General features: G+C 49.8%; 1 protein-coding gene across 1 annotated transcript in view; it reads left to right on the forward strand.

Moving 5' to 3' along the window:
• Positions 1–19,088, forward strand: part of Vwa5b1 (von Willebrand factor A domain containing 5B1) — a 62,715-nt gene that overhangs the window by 20,015 nt on the left and 23,612 nt on the right. The window contains exons 2-8 of the mRNA XM_076933890.1: positions 1,541–1,702; positions 3,579–3,722; positions 5,405–5,660; positions 7,852–7,997; positions 8,880–9,011; positions 9,568–9,692; positions 13,496–13,672. Coding sequence (XP_076790005.1) covers positions 1,564–1,702; positions 3,579–3,722; positions 5,405–5,660; positions 7,852–7,997; positions 8,880–9,011; positions 9,568–9,692; positions 13,496–13,672 — 1,119 coding nt within the window. The 5' untranslated portion in view covers positions 1,541–1,563. The remainder of the gene's footprint in view (positions 1–1,540; positions 1,703–3,578; positions 3,723–5,404; positions 5,661–7,851; positions 7,998–8,879; positions 9,012–9,567; positions 9,693–13,495; positions 13,673–19,088) is intronic.

The raw sequence follows: 19,088 nt of genomic DNA on the forward strand, positions 1-19,088 counted from the left end.
AACACAGACAGGACCAAGACAGCAAGCACAACCTTCCCTAAGAAAGGGCCGAGTAACCAGCTCCCATCAAATAGTCTTGCAAGCAGATGGCAAAAGGTCACCAGAAAAGCTTTCCCTGGTTCAGACATAGGAAGGAAAACCCAGCAAGACCCACGACTCGGGCATGTACCCCACTCTTTGCTTCCCACCTGGCTACATGGGAGGTCCTCAGAGACGCAGCAGGTCTCCATTCGCTGTCCAAAAGACTCAGCACTCCAAAAGCCTGTGTGTGGAAAGAATGAAGCAATTTGTTACTCTTTCACTCAGTTGGCACTGAGAGGCCAAGCGAGAATAAATTAGGCCCTACCGATACCTAAGAACAGAGCAGTTTTTAAAACAATCTCAGAATTTAACATGCTTTACTGAACTGATAGAAATATAACATAGGAGAGAAGATGGGGTATGAGAGACGAGATGGATCAAGGATGCTGGGCACAGATAGTCTGACCGCTACGATTCAGAAGGAAGAGAAGAAAGTTCCTAGATAAAAGACGGGAGTGGAGGGCTGGAGAGACGGCTCAGTGGTTAAGAGCACTGGCTGCTCTTCCAGAGGTCCTGAGTTCAGTTCCCAGCAACCACATGGTGGCTCACAACCATCTGTAATGGGATCCAATGCACTCTTCTAGTATGTGTCTGAAAACAGCTGCAGTGTACTCGTGTACATATAATGAATAATTTTTAAAAGACAGGAGTGGAGCCAAACTTCCAGGCAGTGTGACAAATGCAGGGGTGAGAAGGAGAAGCTGTAGAGAACCCAGCAAGCATGTTTGAACTGCACGGCTGAGGGGGGCGCTTAGGAGCCCTGTGCTGGAAGGAGCCTGATGACCCCTGGCTTCAGCCAGGAAGAGTATATTTGACTCCAGGAAGAGTTAGGTCCAGGAAGACATGGTACCTTGGGATCAAGGAGCTGGTGGTAGAGAAGGAAGGCAGTGGACAGACTCAAGGGCTCTCCCCAAAGAAGTCCCAGCCCTAGCCATGGTGTGGGTAGAGGGAAGGCAAGAAAGACACACCCAGAGGGACGGCAGCTTCCTGATTTTGATGTCTTTGGTGACTTAGACCCCTCACAACCCAAGTATTGACTGTAGTGAGCTGGTCCTCTGCAGCCAGAGGAAGGGGACTTGGGGACCTGTCCCGATACCTTCATTTTGCAGAGAGAAATGTGCTACTCAGAAATCAAAGGATTTACAGGGATGGGGTGAGAGCTGAGTCCCTCATTCCCACTCAAGTGCCGACCATGGAGGGACAAGAAGGTCTCCACTGTTTGATCAGACACTTCCACACTGGCCCTGACTGTGGGCGAGTGCCAGAAGCGTCATAGTTTTCCTACCTGGGACATTAAATGTCAAGTGTCCACATGCCCTTCTCTCAAGATACTAACCCTGAAGTCCCAAGGTAATGAAGACCACGAAGCTCCAGTTTTTAAGGCGTTCAAATGAGAAAATGAGGCTTGGGAGGTCGCGGGTCTCACGGACTCAGCACCTGACTATCCCGTCTCTTGCAGACTTTGAGCCAAGCAGCCCCAGAATGCCTGGCCTGCTGAACTGCCTCACAGGGGCAGCCCTGCCTCTCACCGCATCTGACGTCACCTCCTATGTAAGTGGCTACGCCCTGGGCCTGACGGCCTCCCTCACCTATGGCAACCTGGAGGCTCAGCCCTTCCAAGGTAAGAACCCTGTGTGGATTTCCCGTGTAATTCCCGTCTACGCTGAGCCTCGTCCTGTGCTTGACTAGCTGACTGACCTGAGGCAAGCGTGTGACCTCTCCATGTCTGCCTCCTCACCCATTAAGTGGGGTTTCCCAGGTCTGCCCCCACAGGCTTGAAAGTGAAGGAGAGCCGAAAGCGAGGAGAATTGAGATTTGAGCGGAGATGTGGGTTCTGTGGGGGAGCCGTAGGGGAAGTAGCGGTGTTTAAGGACGAGCTGCGTGGGTGGGAAACATAGAGGTGACTAATCACTGGAGGTTGTCAGGGTGAAGACAGGGATAGCCACACGCCTCTCCTTCCCTAAGCAAGGACTGACAGAGGGTAGCCAGTGGCTAACTCTCCCAAATGCTTTTCTGCTTGCTTGCTTGCTTGCTTGCATGTTTGATTGGTTGAAGTTTGTTTTGTTTATTGGTTTGTTTTTATAGACTGTGTATTACTATATAGCTCTGTATATCTCTATAGCTCTGGTACTAGCTGGCCACAAACCCCTCAGCAATCCTCCTGCCTCACCTCCTAAGTGCTGGGAATACAGGTATATGCCGCCACATCCCACCAGGATCCCCTTCTTATTTGAAGCAACAGATTCTCTTAATGGCTGACCCAGTCTCCCTGTCCCTGTCCCCAAACTCAGCCACCACTTCCGTGTCACCCTGGGGGCCAACACTACTGAAAGGAACCCACAGGGGAATTTTATTCTCCTCAGGGATTTGGGTGAACAATTGGCCTCCCTCTTCTGTTTGAGGGAGCCTAGAGTTGGAGACTGAGAACAGGGCCTACCTAGGAACCCCAGAGACAAAGTTACTGAGCAGCTTTGAGACAGCCCCTCAGCCTTCCTCCTGCAGGAGGGACAAGTATTCCCATTTTACAGATAAGGAAACTGAGTCACTAGAGGACAAGAAGTCAGGATTTGTAGAGGTCTCACCATGGCCCCAGCACAGTACAGCTTTCATATTAGAGGGAGATGTTTGAGACCTTCAAGCTCAGTATCACTTAGAAGCTGAAGAGAAAAGCAGAATTTCAGGCTCTGTCCCAAATGAGCTCAAATCCAAACGCCAGCAAGACCTCCAGGTGGCTAGCACATTCTTCACGCTAAAGAAGTTTAGCTCTAAAAAAGATACCCAGGCCTGTTGATGCAAGCTGGAAATCCCCACTACTCCAGAGGCTTAGACAGAAGGATTGAAAATTCAAGGTCTAGCTGGGCTATGTAGCAAGTTCAAGGCTAGCCTGGGCAACTTAGTGAGAGCCTGTCTCAAAGGAGAAACTAAGCAGGGGGGTGAGAGTGTGAGTCGGTGGTAGAGCAGTTGCTTAGCCTCTGAAAGGCCCTGGGTTCAACCCTTAGCACCACAGAGGACAAATCGGATATAAAGTGCGTGGCACCTGTATGTGGGGCATAGCTTAATAAATGGCACCGTGAGACTTGCTGTGTTTGCCTAGGTGGGGCTGCTAGAGGCTTCCAGATGAGTGCCCTGTCCAATGTAGCAAAGTTGGGGAACAAGAAAGGCCTGGATTTGAACCCTTCATTAGCTTTTCCACAGCCCCACCCTTTGTTGATCCCAGTAGCAAACCAGTGGCTGTGAATGAAATTCACCACCCAGACATGAACTGCCAGGCCTAGACACTGCCTATGTGACAGCTCTGGTTTTTACTTTCCTTGAAAACCAGACTTTCTGGACCCAGCCGCTCATACACCCAAGAGTAAGAGCTGGTGGGAACTGGACACAGCCCCAGCCCAGCTCTGCTCTGTCCCCTCAGGGGCAGTAAGTACAACCCACCCAGGAGGCCCAAGGCCTGTAGGATGGTGCTGAGTAACCCATGATGCCGGGCCTTTCTCCACCAGGTCTCTTCGTGTATCCGACGGACGAGTATACCACAGTGGTTGGTTTTGAAGCAGTCATTGCCGACCGTGTTGTGACCATACAGCTCAGAGACAAAGCCAAGCTGGACAGAAGCCACTTGGATATCCAATCTGCCACTGTCACAGGTAAGAAGACCTCAGGACCATGGCGAGGCTGGCCTGGATGGAGGCCACTTGAGGCAGAGAGCCTCGGGCACATGGCAAGGCAGCATGGGACACGTTAGAGGGTGCTGAACAGCCAGAGGTCCTGAGGTAGACCTTGTATGTAGATCATAAACTTTTATGCATCTCAGCTTCACGGTCTCTAAAGCAGTCCACTGTTCTTCAGGGCGTGATGTCGGGATTAAGAAGGGGCAGGTTAAGTATCATTCTGTCTCAGAGGCAGTGTGGAACGAGTCACACCAGGGGCTGGCTCTGATCCTGTTTTTGACAAGTAGAATGAACTTGAATAAGAAGCAAATCTTGTCTGAGGACTGGAGAGATGGCCCAACAGTAACAGAGCTTGCTGCATAACGTGAAGACCTAAGTTCAGATGTCCAGTATCCAAATAAAAAGTCGGGTGTGGTTGTCTGCACTTATGACCCCAGCACTGGATGGAGCAGAGACAGGGTGTCCCTGGGGTTTGCTGATTAACCAATTCAGCCAAAAATCCTCAGGCTCCAAGTTCAGTGAGAGATCCTGTCTCGAAAGAATAGTAGAAAGCAGGGTGTGGTGGCACACGTCTTTGATCCCAGCACTTAGGAGGCAGAGACAGGTGGATCTCTGAGTTTGAGGCCAGCTTGGTCTTCAGAGTGAGCTCCAGGACAGCCGGAAAGCCGGTCTTGAAAACCAGAGAGAGAGAGAGAGAGAGAGAGAGAGAGAGAGAGAGAGAGAGAGAGAATATAGAATAAATATAGAGAGACTATAACAGAGGAAGTTACCACCCAGCATCCCTCTGGCCTTACACTCCCAGGTGCGTGCACCTGTGTACAGATTCACACACACACACACACACACACACACACACACACACACACACACACACACACGTCTGTAAAATGGAATAAACAGTCAGACCCACCCAGAGCTAAAATGATTCATACCAAGAACTTAAGCCACAGTACATTCTGGAAACAGAGCTAATGATTCCTGCTAGTGAGGAAACTGAAGCTCAGAAAGAGACAGTGGCAGACGCAAGGCCACACAGCGTGTTAGTGGCTTGTCCCATACCAAGTAGGACATGATGTAAGCACAGGATGTAACGAGCTCATTGGTTATTCTGGATCCAGATGATGCTGAAGATGTTAGTGTGAACATCCAGAGGTACACGGATTCTTTTTTTTTTTTTTTTTTTTTTTTCTTTATCGGCACTGAGGATGGTACCTTGTGATGTCTGTTGTGAAAGGTCCTGATGATGTTAGAGGTGGGGAAAGGAGTCTGACTGGGAACCAGGGAGGTTGTCATGGAGGGGGCTAGCTGATGGATGGGTAGGACTAGCCCAGTGGACTTGGAGAAATGAACCTTTCAGATGAAAGCAGCAGAATTGGGAGTGCTTCAGCTGGGGTCTGGGTGGGGCTTTAGGGGTGGGCATGTGATCCTCTGGTGGGGCCCTCTGTGGTTCTACGTCTCCTAACGGAAATCCACAACCTCCAGTCAGATCCAAGCCAGTGAGCTAATAATTGGCTGATCAGCCTGAGCAGGCAACCCTCCATGTTGGGCCTCAGTTTCCCCATCAGCAAAAGGAGGCTGCTCAAAGCTACCCCTGCAACAAGTTTAGAGGGGGTCAGATTTGAGGTCTGAACAGCACCTGAAGCCAACCTGGCACTTAGGGAACTTTCCAGAAGAGGAGAGTCCCATCGCACCTGGGAAGGTGACCCTGGATGAGGATCTGGAGCGGATTCTGTTCGTGGTCAACCTGGGGACCATTGCTCCCATGGAGAATGTCACCGTCTTCATCAGCACCTCTTCCGAACTCCCCACGCTGCCCAGCGGGGCCGTGAGGGTTCTTCTGCCGGCCATCTGTGCACCGACCGTGCCTCCATCCTGTACCCACCGCTTAGGCTCCTCCAACCAACAGCCACAAGGGTAAGGAGGACCTGGTCAGGGGCAGTAAGAAGGAGACGGGGAGGGGCAGGGGGAGCTTTTGGGCCCTCTTACTTTCAGAGTTTCAGAAACATCTCCCTGAAAAGCCCGTCTTGGTCCTGAAAAGAAGTGCAAGGCTTTAGAATTCCCATGGGTTAGTTTTCAATGCACTTAAGAGGGATTTTTCTAACTACTTACTATGTGGTAAGCCCTACGGCCGAGTGTTAAGGAGAGAGAAGAGATACATCAACTTGATTCTTACTGTTTAGAAACCTGGAAGGAAGCCAGGCTTGGTAGCATCCACCTTTAATCTCAGTAATTTAGGAGGCAGAGGTAGGCGGATGGTTCTTTGTGAGTTCAAGGCCAGCCTGGTCTGCACTGTGAGTTCACCAACAGCCAGAGCTACGTAGGTTGACACCCTGCCTCAAGCCCAACAACAAAAATTGAAGAGAAGAATCATTGCCATGCAACAGTCATGTGATTTCTTGTGCATGTGCTTGAACACATAACTAATGGTGTAAAAGCCAAGGTTGGGGAGAACTCCTTTGGGCTAAGAGAATAAGGAAGGGGTAGCTCCCAACCTGGGTATCCAAAGACCAGGTCAGGCTTCACCGACAGCATGACAGTGAGGATGGGGTCCCTAGGGAAGAGCTGACTTGGGCAGCAGGTGACAGGCTGCAAGGCCAGGATAGCTGGGCAGAATGAATGGGGCTGCTGTTTTTTCTAGAAGAGTCTAGGGTGGAAACGGTTACATTCTTCTTCTCCCTCCTCTGTCTCCTCCTTCCCCCTCCTCTTCTTCCTCCTTCTCTTCCCCCTCCTCTTCTTCATCTTCCCCTTCCCCCTTCTTCCTCCTCCTCTTTCCCTTCCTCCTCCTTTGTCCTCCTTTTCTCTTCTTCCTCATCCTTTCTCCTTTTTTCTCCCTCCTCCCCCTTTCTCCTCCTCTTCCCCTCCTCCTCTTCCTCCTCTTCTTCTTCCTCCTCTTCTTCATCCTCTTTTCCCCCTTCCTCTTTTCTCCTCTTTTCTTCCCCCTCATCCTTTCTCCTTTGTCCTCCCTCCTCCCCTCTTCCACATCTTCCTCCCCCTCTTCCTCTTGAGCTGCTGGGGATGGAGCTTACACTTGCTATACAAATACTCTGCTGCTGGGGAAACTATGGAAATGCCACCCAAAAGCAGGTGGCAAAGCTGGGATGGGCAGCTATTGCCAGCCCACGTGCTGCACTGCCCATGGGGCTACAGTGTGGGCCTAAAAGGCAGAACCTCACTGGGACATTCTGAACGGTAATAGACCAGAGAGCCCTGGGGAACTAGCCCCTCATTCCAGCTGGCAGAGGTGACAGCTCTGTTCTTGAGAATCTATATCACCCCTCCCCCCATGATCCTCTCAGCTGCCCAAATCTGACCCAAGGAAAATTAGAAATCCAGCTGATACACTGTTCGCTGGGCCATAGGAAGGAGAGGATTCCTATTCACTGCCAGGAAAGTGGGAGCTGGACTACAGACCAGGAAAGCAGTTTGACTATGCTCATCACGGGCCAATTATCCAGGAACCCAAAGAAGTGTTTCTTATGCAGCCAGCGCAGATCCAGCAAGTATGTTAGGAGTCAGCAAGTATGTTAGCGGTGGTGTTTTTGAGTGTAGGGGGGAAGTGAGCCCGTGCTCATGGGTGGCCCTATCTGGCATAGAGTTAACAGCCAAGAACTCCCTAAGTGACAGCCATGCAGGCAGAATGGGTGAAAACCAGTATGGAGGTCACTGAGGTGTGTGTGACAGACCACTGACACAAGGCAGTGTAACACTATAAGTCATTCATGCCAGAACCAGGCAAACCAGGCCAACTGCCAGCTCTGCCAGATTCTAGCCCTAGCCTAGCGTCAGCCACCTGCCTCCGCCCACTGGGCCTCAGTTCCTCAAGGGGGGACATTGGGCACTTGTATCTTCCTCTTGGGTCTATGGTGAGAATGTCGAGGGTTGAGACACTGGATGTGAACCCATGCCTGCCTCTTGACCCATCCCAGGTACTCCTCAGAGGTAGTTATAGCTTCTTTCTGTATCTGGGCCCTCTCTGGATGATGAGATGACAGAGGCCCTGGGATGGGAGGAGGCAGAGCTGTTTGAAAGTTGTAGTCTTCTCATGCTGCCTGCCTCTGTCTGGGCTTCCTCTTCCTCCCCCTCCTCCCTCTCCATACCTTTCTAGCAAAGACCCACACTGCTTCGGCACCCAGACCAAGGACTCCTATAACAAGCTGTGTCTGGCCACTCTCCTGGACACAAAGGTGACCAACCCAATGGAATATGAATTCAAATTTCAGCTGGAAATTCGTGGGCCATGTCTGCTCGCAGGTGAGAGAGAGAGAGAGAGAGAGAGAGAGAGAGAGAGAGAGAGAGAGAACCAGGAGAGACATGGCTTCAGGCCCAAAGTCACCTGAAAGATGGGGGAGGGGTAGAGCCCACAAAGACCACCTAACCCAGATAGAAGTCAGAAGTCTAGCTGAACCACTCAGCTGGCTGGGCAAGATGTCCCAAGATAAACCTCTCCCCAGGACAGCTTAACCCAGCTCCACCCTGTGACTTCCCTGGGAAAATACCTTCTGGAGAGTGATAGGTAGATCAGCCTTCTTCAGAAAGCCATGGCTATAAAGTTGAGCTCTGGTTCTCACCTGGGAAATATCCAAACCCCTCCCTGCAGCCTAGCTACCACCCCAAAGAGTCTAGGGTGCATCCTGCTTATGGGACGTTATAAAATTCTCTGGGTATTTCTAACATGCAAACAGGGAGGGTGGAGAACTGTGTTTGGATGGTTTGGCTTGGGTTTTCCAAGGGTGCCAGGCATGGTTTCTTATCAAGTGAGAGTTTATTGCAACGCAAGACGCCACTAAAGAGCACCCACACAAAAGATGTCCACCCGCAGAGCCCTGAGCTCTTTCTTATTGCTTACTAGCATTCGGGGTGCCCCAAGAGCAAGCATCCCTCCCTGATCCCTGCTACATCTTATAGTCAGGAAAGGAAGGACCACCGGGCACCATCTTCAACACAGTCTACACTGAAGGGAGCTGAGGAGGGTAGCATGCTCACACATCAACGCAGAAGTCCATGTTAGGGCTGTTCTGTCAATCATTCCCAGCCCAAGTCTCATGCCCCGCCCCCCGCCCCTGGCTCTGAGCTCCTTTCTCTCTCATGCTCCTAAATCTGTTCCTCCTCTCTCCTGTCTTTTGTGCCACTCAGGGGTGGAGAGTCCCACTCATGAAATCCGAGCAGACGCCGCCCCATCCGCACACTCGGCTAAGACCATCATCATCACCTTAGCCAAAAAACATACCTTTGACCGGCCAGTGGAGATCCTTCTCCACCCCAGTGGTATGGCATCCCACGTGGGGTACTGTTGCCCTTGTGGAAGATGTCTAGTCAGTGGAAGAGTTGGGGGCATGTGGGAGATGGGGGGGGGAAGGGACCAGAGACTTGCCCCCCAGGGAAATCGTATCTATTTGGCAGAGTCCAATTCCTAGCCCCAGGTGTCATCTGCCTGGGAGACCTCCAACCCCTAGGCTGCCTGAGAAGTAGGTGCTGTGAAGCTTCGTAACAATTCGCCCTCGGGGAGTCATCTGTTGCCTCCTCAAAAACTCACAAAACGTCTGGCCCTGAAAAGATTCCCCAGGCATTTGGCTCAGCCCCAGTCTATTTTCATAATGTACCCATTACATAGGGGTAAACTGAGGCCTGTGGAAAGAAGGTGGTGCGAGGCCTTCTCTGCTAAGGAGCCCATCCCCTGACCCCTGCTGCTTCACGTTCAAGGATGTCACCCTCTTCTCCAATTAGAAACCCACTCCCACCCATGAAGAAATTGCCCCTAGCCTACAGCCCCTGCTATGCCCCTCACACCCAGGCAAGTGCTGAGCAGATCTCATCTCTGCAGAGCCCCACATGCCACATGTCCTGGTGGAGAAAGGGGACATGACCCTGGGGGAATATGACCAGCACCTAAAGGGAAAAGCAGATTTCATTCGGGGGACAAAGAAGGACAACAGCGCCGAGCGGAAGGTGAGCCACAGGTGGCAGAGCTGGGTGGCACTGGGAACTTGGTCTCACTGAAACACTGAGGGCACTTAGCCCAAAGTGGGGGACATGACTCCCCTGAGGTCACATCCTAGGTGGGTGGCCAAACCTGGAGAAGGAGTGAGTGGTGTTTCCTTCTGGGGTCCCGGACACCACATGGGGGAGGGAGTAGATTTGATGCAGCAGCCACCCCAGCTTGTTCCCCTGCTGGGTTGGCTTTTCCTGGTACCCTCCCCCCCACCCCCCCACCCCACCCCCGCCATCCCTTAGCCCTGTGGCGCTTGCCGCTAACTACAGATGCCACCTTGACCTTATTTCTCCAGGTCACTCTGTCCCTACAGTCCCTTCCTCTGCTAAGTAAGCTCCTTGTTCTGCCACCATCTGCGGTCCTCCCTACATGTGGGTGTCTCCTACAAAATGAATAAGGGAAGAGCCAGAAAAGCGAATGAAAGGTTTTCCCACACACACACACCTTCCCCAAGCGCAGCACAGAAGGGTGAGGGAGGGCACTCTCTGGCTGCAGGAGGGCAGGACAGTGCCCAACCCACACCACACATTGAGCCCCCAGTGATCTCCCCTCCACACATGGTGCATACCCTGAATACCACGATGGCACTTCTCTTTCTACCGATTCATTTGCTGATGAGGTGTCTGAGGTCTAGTGCCCAGTGTTACCTCTAGAGTTAAAGCTGGGACGGGTGTGGTGCAACTGTGCTTAACTGTTTCTCGCCTCCCTGCTGCCCTCGATGGTACAGGGGACTGAGAAGGGAAGTGGACAGGAAAATGGAGGAGACCTGATTGCTTGCGTTAACCCCACTGTGGGACCCCAGTGGAAATCCCTGCTGGCGGAGATATAGGGGACTTGGTGTTGTCATTAAGCTAAGAGACAGACAGACAGACAGACAGACAGAGACAGAAAGGGGAAGAGAGGAGAAGAGAAGAGAAGAGAAGAGAAGAAGAGAAGGCAAGACACTTGTCTTCCAGAAGAATTTGCTAGAATTGGGAACTGAGCTAGGTTTCAAGGATGTGGACAGGCATGGCATGCCAGAGGTGCCATCAAGTTCCCAGAACAAATGATGGTGTGGAGAAGATAAGCCCCACCCCCACCCCCAAGGCCTGGAGATGGTTGTCCTAGCTGCCAGACCCTAAATCAATTAGCTCTGGGACCACTGTGGCAAATGAGAATTAGTTTGCCACCTTGGGTTAGTTATGCAAATAGCCCGTATTCTCACGATTTCTGAGAAGGACCACCGTGATCAAGAGGCAGCTGCTCTGAATTGATGAGTTCATTGTAATTGGATAATAGCTGCTTGAGGAGCCCTGTGGGAATCTGGAGCCAAGCACCCACTTGTCCCCCTAAAAGGCAAAATCAGGTTGCTGAAAGAAGTTCTTAACAGCTGACAGAAGGAAGTGGCTGGATCTGCTTCGGGCTCTGTCATTCAAAAAAGCCAAGCTGGGCAGTGGCCTTTTGGCCCTGAGTGGGAGGGAGCGAAGCATCCACAGGTGAAAAAGAAGTCAGGTCAGGGCATCAGGGCATCAGACGGTGAGCATCACCCAGAAAGGATGAGCTGCCCATAGCTTGTTTAGCAAAGAAAGGGCAGAACATGGTGTGGGGGAGGTGGAGGTCTAAAGAGAGACAGAGACTGAAACAAACTAACCAAACTGATGCACACAGAGGTCAGCAGCAGACAAGGCAAACACACAGCGTGGGGTAGGGAGAGAAGGAGGGGGAGGGAGAGAGGGAAGGAGGGAAGGAGGGAGGGAGGGAGGGAGGGAGGGAGGGAGGGAGGGCGAGCGATCCAGTGTTTCCTTTATTCATTCAACAAACACTAATTGCCCAACAGACATCAGGCTCTTTCCCAGTACTAGAGGAACAGCCCTGGAAAGGATACATTCCTTGCCTCAAGGGCTTTATCTCCTAGAACAGGAAGACCAAAAAGTGAACAAGATTGGCTGGGAGAGGGGTTGGTACCATAGGAGAAATAGGACCGGGTGATGGCAGGTGCTCTTTAGCTGGGTGCCAGGCAAATGCCCATCTGAGAACAAGATCTGGGCAGCAGAAGTCTCCCGGGGAGAAGCGTGGGCAGAGAGAACACAGGTGCCGGAAGTGTGAGCAGAATAGCAGGATGGGCTGAAACATTCAGAGCAGAGTTGTGGACAGGCTCCCAGGGCTTCATAAAGTACAGCTTAGAGCATATATATGCACGCATGTGTGTATGTATGTATCTGATAGGTATGGGAATGCGTATGTGTGTGTGTGTGTGTGTGTGTGTGTGTGTGTGTGTGTGTGTGTGTATGTGTGTATGTATGTATGAATGAATGATAGGCTATTACCTGTCAACCTGGTGATATCCAGCTAAGATATCTCAAAAACTAAGGTGGAGGGCAATTGCGGAAGACACCCAAAGCTAACCTCTGGCCTTCACTTTCACACACACACACACACACACACACACACACACACACACACACGGAAACATGCATATACAAAGATAAAATAAAACAGACGGATGGAAGCTCCTGTGCCTCCTGTACTGATCTGTCTCCTCACTGAGCATCATGGGAATCCGTGGAGATGCAAGAAGCTGAGGGGCAGTGCAGTAGCTAGTGTGCTGGATAAAAGCACAGCATACGCTGTATTCAGCATGCGAGGTACCTGAATCCCCCACGGCGGCCACGGCAGCCATGGCAACAGCAATGGCATTCAATCAGCCAGGATGCCAGAGTCACAGCTGTGGTGGTCCATTCACATGGCGATTCCACAAGGTGTGCATATGTGTCCTCATTTCATGGATAAGGAAATTAAGCAAGTATATCCTGGAAGGGTGGGGCAGGCCATCCAAACATTAAAAAAAAAATGTGAAAGAGAAGGAGGAGTTTATCAGTGGGAAAGATCTAGTAAGCAGGGGAAACCAAGCTCTCAACCAAGGTGAGCCAGAGATGGGATAACATCCAGTGTGAGCTTGAAAGATCATTATTCAGTTAGCGGGTTCCCCCTCTTATGCCCTAATATAGATCATCCTCACAACCACTGCAAGAGGTACATGTGAGGGGACACCCAGCAAAAGCACTTAAATGATACCACACAGTTGGATGGCATCAGAGTTGGGGTTCAAACTCAGAAACGTGCAAAGCTGTGCTTACTGTCACAACCTGTGACCCTCTAGTAACCATGGGAGCCAGGGAGAGCCAGCCTGGAAGCTTTTGGCACAGAGTGTAAGTTGGATCTAGCTTGGTGAGTGCTTGGTGTTGGTGAGTGATGGGGTTTCAAGGGCTAACATGAGTCCCAGGAATCTTTAATTACCCAAGTGTTGTATGACTTTTGCCAGAGTAAAGTGAATAAATGTCTGTGCACCCTAGATATGTCACCAACAATGAACTAAAGAAATAATTTAAACTCAAGTGTCAACTAGTAAACTACTGAGTTTGGGGTTACTTACAGGAGCATGATTGACTTAAAGGCAAGCTGCCTCACTGAATAGCCCAGCTGAGCATGTACAATGACTCACACAAGCTGCATCCCGGGAGCTCCCTATACAACTTGGGCATGTTGAAGAATCTCTCCCCAGCAGTTAATGCTGCTTCCAAAACCCCCAGGCAGAGGCCTTGTGAGTCCTGTAGGTTTCAGGAGCCCCCTGAGACTTGTGACTTGTGTTGACTTCCCAAACCTTGTGAACTTAATTTCCTTCCTGAGTCTTGAAGAGCCTCCCTCCCATAGAAAGAAATGTTCTTGTTAGGAGGAAACAGTTATATTACACCAAATCCGAGAGTGTTCCCTTCTCCTCCAGACAGAAGTCATCCGGAAGCGTCTCCACAAAGACATTCCCCACCACTCAGTCATCATGCTCAACTTCTGTCCTGACCTGCAGTCTGTGCAGCCCAACCCGAGGAAGACCCACGGGGAGTTTATCTTCCTCATCGACAGGAGCAGTAGCATGAGCAAGACCAGTATCCAGTGCATCAAGGTACTGTGTGTGGGACTCTGCCCCCAGGAGCCAGGGCTTAAGTACCTCAGCCATGCTTTCCTCTGCCTGGCTTCCAGAGGACTGTCTGTTCCAAAGGCCACTTGTTCAAAATCAGTTTAAGCAGAGACACCTAAACTCAATTTGCTCCCAAAATAAACCCCTTGAAGTGATGAGAGCAGAGGCAGAGAGGCTGTGTATTTACAAGGCGTGAGGTCCTTCACTCTCTGCAAACTTGTGCTGCAAACCTGTGCTGGATGAAGCACTCTCCTAGGTTCTGGGTGGGGAGGAACACGGGGGCTGGGGGTCATCCATGTGCTGTGGGCCTAGAACATGCAGAATACCACGCTGGACCCTTAAAGTGCCGCTTGGTGTTTAATCCAATTATCCTAAGTGATCATTCCTATTGTCACTGTTTCCACATGAGGAAATGGTTCTTGAGAGTTGTAGTAACCTACCCAAGGTCACACATAATCTGCAATCAAGCCAGCAGCTGCCTGGCTGTTCTCTCGTCTGACATCATAGAGTCACTAGATGTAGCCTCTGCCACATATTAATAGAACTCAATAGAAAAGATTAGGCTTGCTCTGGGTAGATAGCTAAGTCTGTGCTTGCAAGGACATGAATTAGATTCCCAAAATTCATGTCTAAAAAATAATTTCCAGGTGTGGTGGTGCTCATTTGTAATCTCTGCATTGGGAGGCAGAGACGAGTGGACCTGTGCGACCAGTCAGACTAGCAAGCCATCTCCAGTTCAATGATAGACCTTGTCTCAAAAAATAAGATCGGGAGTGCCTGAGAACAGCGCCCAAGGTTGTCATCTGCCTTTTACAGGTGTTTGTACACATGTGCATACACACATACACACACATCACATACACATACATACACACATACACACAGACTACACACACATACATACATATACACACACATACATTCACACAGACCACACACATATACATACACACACAGATTCTCACACATATCCACACACATACACACACACATACATACACACATCCACACAGACCACACACACATACATATATGCATACACACACAGATGTACACATACATATATATATACACACGTACCACACACACATAAATACATATACACATACATACATACACACAGATATGCACATATATACATACATCCACAGACACATACATACAGAAATACACACACACATATACATACACACATACACACAGACCACACATACATACATACCTACATGCATACACATACACACAGAGATTCACACACACATACATACATACACACACAGATTCACACACACATATTATACATACATACATACACACATAAAAAAATTTTTAATTTAGTTATTCTTTTTCCCAAACAACTAATGGTGGGCAGAGCCCTACATGCAGCCATCTTAGAAAAAGAAAAAAGGAAGACAAAAACAAAAAACAAACCAAGATACCAACATATTCAATACACTCACAAAGTTCACAGTCTAGTGTAGCATACCGACTTGATAGCCGGTCAGAAGGCCTGGGAGTTTGGTCTGTTCTCCCTGCATCAGAAGCTCCACAAAAATTTATATACATAATAAAATAAAATTTTAAAAATGCAGAAGAATGGTAGAGCCCTCCTCACCCACCATGAAGCCCATGAAACCCTTCTTCCCTGTCAGGAAATCACTAATATTGTTATGGAATTATACAGTGTTCCCTTTTATTGTGACTTCTACAGGTCTCCCTATCTGGAGTTATGAACTCATTAAGAGAGAGGACCGACTCGTCCTCATCAGTCCCCATGCAGTCTATCTCTGTACTTCTACATAAAACTCCTCATTCTATTTATTGGACTGAGTAATAGATTGTAGCTGAGAAGAATTGGGGGAGGGGAGGCAAGAAAAGAATGGGCTCTCCTGTCACCTGAGGCTTTCCTGTTCCTTTATTTTACCCATGGGGCAAGCTCATGTTTCCAGAGCAACAGACTCAGCAAGGGGGCGGGGTTTGGGGTGGAATCAGTGAGACCAGCTATCCTTTTAGTCTCTCCCAGTCGTGAATAATGGCAGAGACATCATAGATGAAAGCCAATATTCTTCTGAAAGCATCTTGACACATATGGATGAGACTGGTGGGCGGCTACCTTCTCCTCCTTCCCTGTGGGCTACTAGAAGTGGAAGGGGAGCTGTCCAGGGTGCTGGAGTGCGGCTGTGTACTTCCAGATCCTGCAGCTCTCTGGATCCTGTTCTGCAGCCACACTGAGACATCCTCTTGGTCATCTAAGAATGTCCTAGCATTATAAACCTAAAACAGTTTGGGAGAGCATCTCATATCCTGTCCCTCATTTCTGGGCTGAGGAAATTGAGTCCTTAAGAGGTGAAATGCTTTTCCCAGGATCACAGGGCTGGGGGGGGGGGGGAGGGGAGAGGTGGGAGGCTTCCAGACCTCTGCTCAGTTCATATGCATTGCCTGTGAGGAGCAAGACATGCCGTCTGGTTTTACAAAGCTCTCTTGTTTGAGTATGTCATTTCTGCTGCACGCCATTGTTGAAGGAGCAATTCCAGGGTCCAGAATCGATTCTGTCACAATTGCTATGTGACTTTGGACAAACCGATTCTCAATGCTGGACTTCATTCATCTTTTCTATGAAGTGAGAAGAAAGGGATTAATTCAGGGAGGGCAAATGCATGTCACGTGATGTATGTCACATGGCCCTCCGCTTCTTTCTCCTTAGCCCAGGTAGACATCAATAACTGATCCTATCTGTTTCCCAACACCCCCACCCCCATCCCTGCTAAGCCTGGACTGTGTCTCTGTGTCCCCCTCATGCAAGCACTCCAGGAAGTTATTATCATTAAAATTAAATTTTTTAGGAGCAGAAAAGCCCCTTTGTGAATTGCAGCCCTGCTCCACCCTGAGCGCTCATGCCTTCGACCCCTTTCCCTCTGTTGTCACCCCCTTGCTTTTTCCTAGCTCCACTCACTGGGCTCAAGGTCATCCCTTTCACAAACATCTCGATGCTGGTGCAATCCATTTGGCTAAGCATGACCCTGTCAGAGAAAGGCACAGAAATGACTCGGGGAAAACCTTGCCAAGGATAAAACTGGTTGGGCACGGGATGTTTGAGTCATTCCTTATGGCCCATTGGGTAGAAGTTTGGGGGAAAGCAAGTCTTAGGGGGGAGGGAAGGAGTCCAAATGCAAACAACCCACGCCAAAGGGGAAAGGCCAGGCAATTTAATTTCCGGCAGCTGGTCCCATTCTTCAGCCACCGCTTGCTGCCAAAAGCAGGGCTTTCAGATTGTAATAGGTGCGAGTGGAGACAATCTGTACGGATCAGCAGAGTCTCCTGCCAGCAGGAATATACATTAGTGGCTAATAAAAAAAAAAGCAGATATTGACTGCCTCTGTAGAGACACAAAATGTATTGACACAGGCAGTGCAGAGAGGCCATAGGATATTAGTGGAAGCATTTAATGTGGGTGTTTGCAGAGGGAGACAGACGAGAAGCGGAGCTACAGGGCTGTAGTGTCTGTGTGGCATGGCGACTGCTGGAACTAGTCTATATTCTGGAGTATTATGGTCTGCTTCCATGAAACGGTGCTGAGATGCCAGGAGACAGGGAGTATGGATACACCATATGGAGGTTAAAGGGCAACCTTTCATCTCTGCCTCTGTACTGTAGCATAGCCAACACAAATAAAGATATGTACTGGGGAGTTCTTTTTATTCTATTTTACCTATTTTGTGGTCATTCTGGAGTGTGTATGGAAGTCAGAGGACAACTTGCAAGGTTCAGTTCTCTCCTTCCACCATGTAGGCCCTAGAGATTGGCATCCGGTGCCATCCAGCCAGACCCAGAGCTGTCTTCATGAAAGCCAAGCTCAGACATCCAGGTTTGATGACCCAGAACAGTGCCTCAGCTTTCCTGAGCCCCCATCCCCTTCTCTCCAAGACAGACACATTAGTGCTAATAGAGAGTCCTTGGGCTGGCAACGGCAACCACTTAATGTTTCCTCTGTGCCAGGCTGAGGTTCTGGGAAGGCGGGGTTTCCACTCAGACAGACTTAATTTCTCTGGGTGTCAATGCTCCACTGTGCTATAATTCATGCTATAGCAATTGAATGTGAATGTTCATTGAAGGTACTTAATACTATGGCGAGCACATCGAAGCTTCTGGGCACTGATTGCTGCACTGGTCGTCATCACTGTGACTTTGCGTGCCCACCACCTCCATAGCTTTCCTTCCTTGTTTGCCAGCTTCCTTTCTGTGTTTTCTGTATAGATTTGAGATACGTAGCCCAGGCTGGCCTAAAAGTCTCTACATAGCCCCACCTGGATATGAGCTAGTAATTCCCCTGCCATCAACTCCCCAGTGCTGAGATTTGGGGCATGCAACCACCATACAGAACATCATTGATTTCCCCCGCTTTCTTTCTCGTGTGTGTGTGTGTGTGTGTGTGTGTGTGTGTGTGTGTGTGTGTTGCATATATGTGAAAATGCAACATTCATGCACCTATACTCATGCATGTAGAGACCAGAGCAGGATCCTGGGTGCCTTTCTCCATCATTCTCTACTTATACCTTTAACACAGCATCTCCCCCTGAACTGGAAGTTCCCCTTTTCAGCTAGGCTATCAAGACAGCCAGTTCTCATGGTCCACCTCTCTCCACTCACCGATGCTAGGGTGACAGGTACCCACAGCCATGCTCAGCTTATTTGGATTTGAACTCTGGCCCTCGAATTTGCAGAGATAACACCCTCACACCTCTCCAGCCCCACAACTCATTTTAGCACTTGTATCAAGGCCTCCTGGTAGTGCATAGCTACAGGTGATAGAGACCTCACAGACTCAGAAGGCCAAGAGGCATGATTGAATCCCAGCTGCAGAGTTTACTAACTGGATGCTCTTCCACCAATCATTTGCCCACCCTGGGTGTCCATCTTCCTGTCTGTAGAATGGGCATACCAATGGACCTCTTTGCTGAGGAGTGATTAGGAAGGCAACACACTTGAAATACATCATTAGCATCTAATAAATCCAAGCCAAAGAGACCTCCATGGGCTCCATCACTGGTTAAAGGCAGGATGATGCTAATGCAGGGGGCTTGGAGAAGGGCCAGGTACCATTGGATCAACCATGTGATCTCCCTTCAATGTCAAGTTTGCTTTGGCAGAGAGGAATGGGCAGACTCTGCTCTCCTCACCTCTGAAAGTCAGCAAGAGGGGATGAAACTCAAAGTCCATTGCAGAGTAGCTGAAGAGAGGCATATGCTGATAGCTTTGAAGGGCCAGCGTCTAATCGGGACCGGCAGACTTTATGATACATGGAGAAGGTGCACTAGGTGCACACAGAGTGACAGATAGGTGGCTCCATACTGGCACTAGTACGTAGTGACAGAGCCCCTATCTGAGTCCTGAGAATCCCTCT

The sequence above is a fragment of the Arvicanthis niloticus genome, chromosome 5 (genome assembly GCF_011762505.2).
Source record: "Arvicanthis niloticus isolate mArvNil1 chromosome 5, mArvNil1.pat.X, whole genome shotgun sequence".
Classification (NCBI taxonomy): Eukaryota; Metazoa; Chordata; class Mammalia; order Rodentia; family Muridae; genus Arvicanthis; species Arvicanthis niloticus.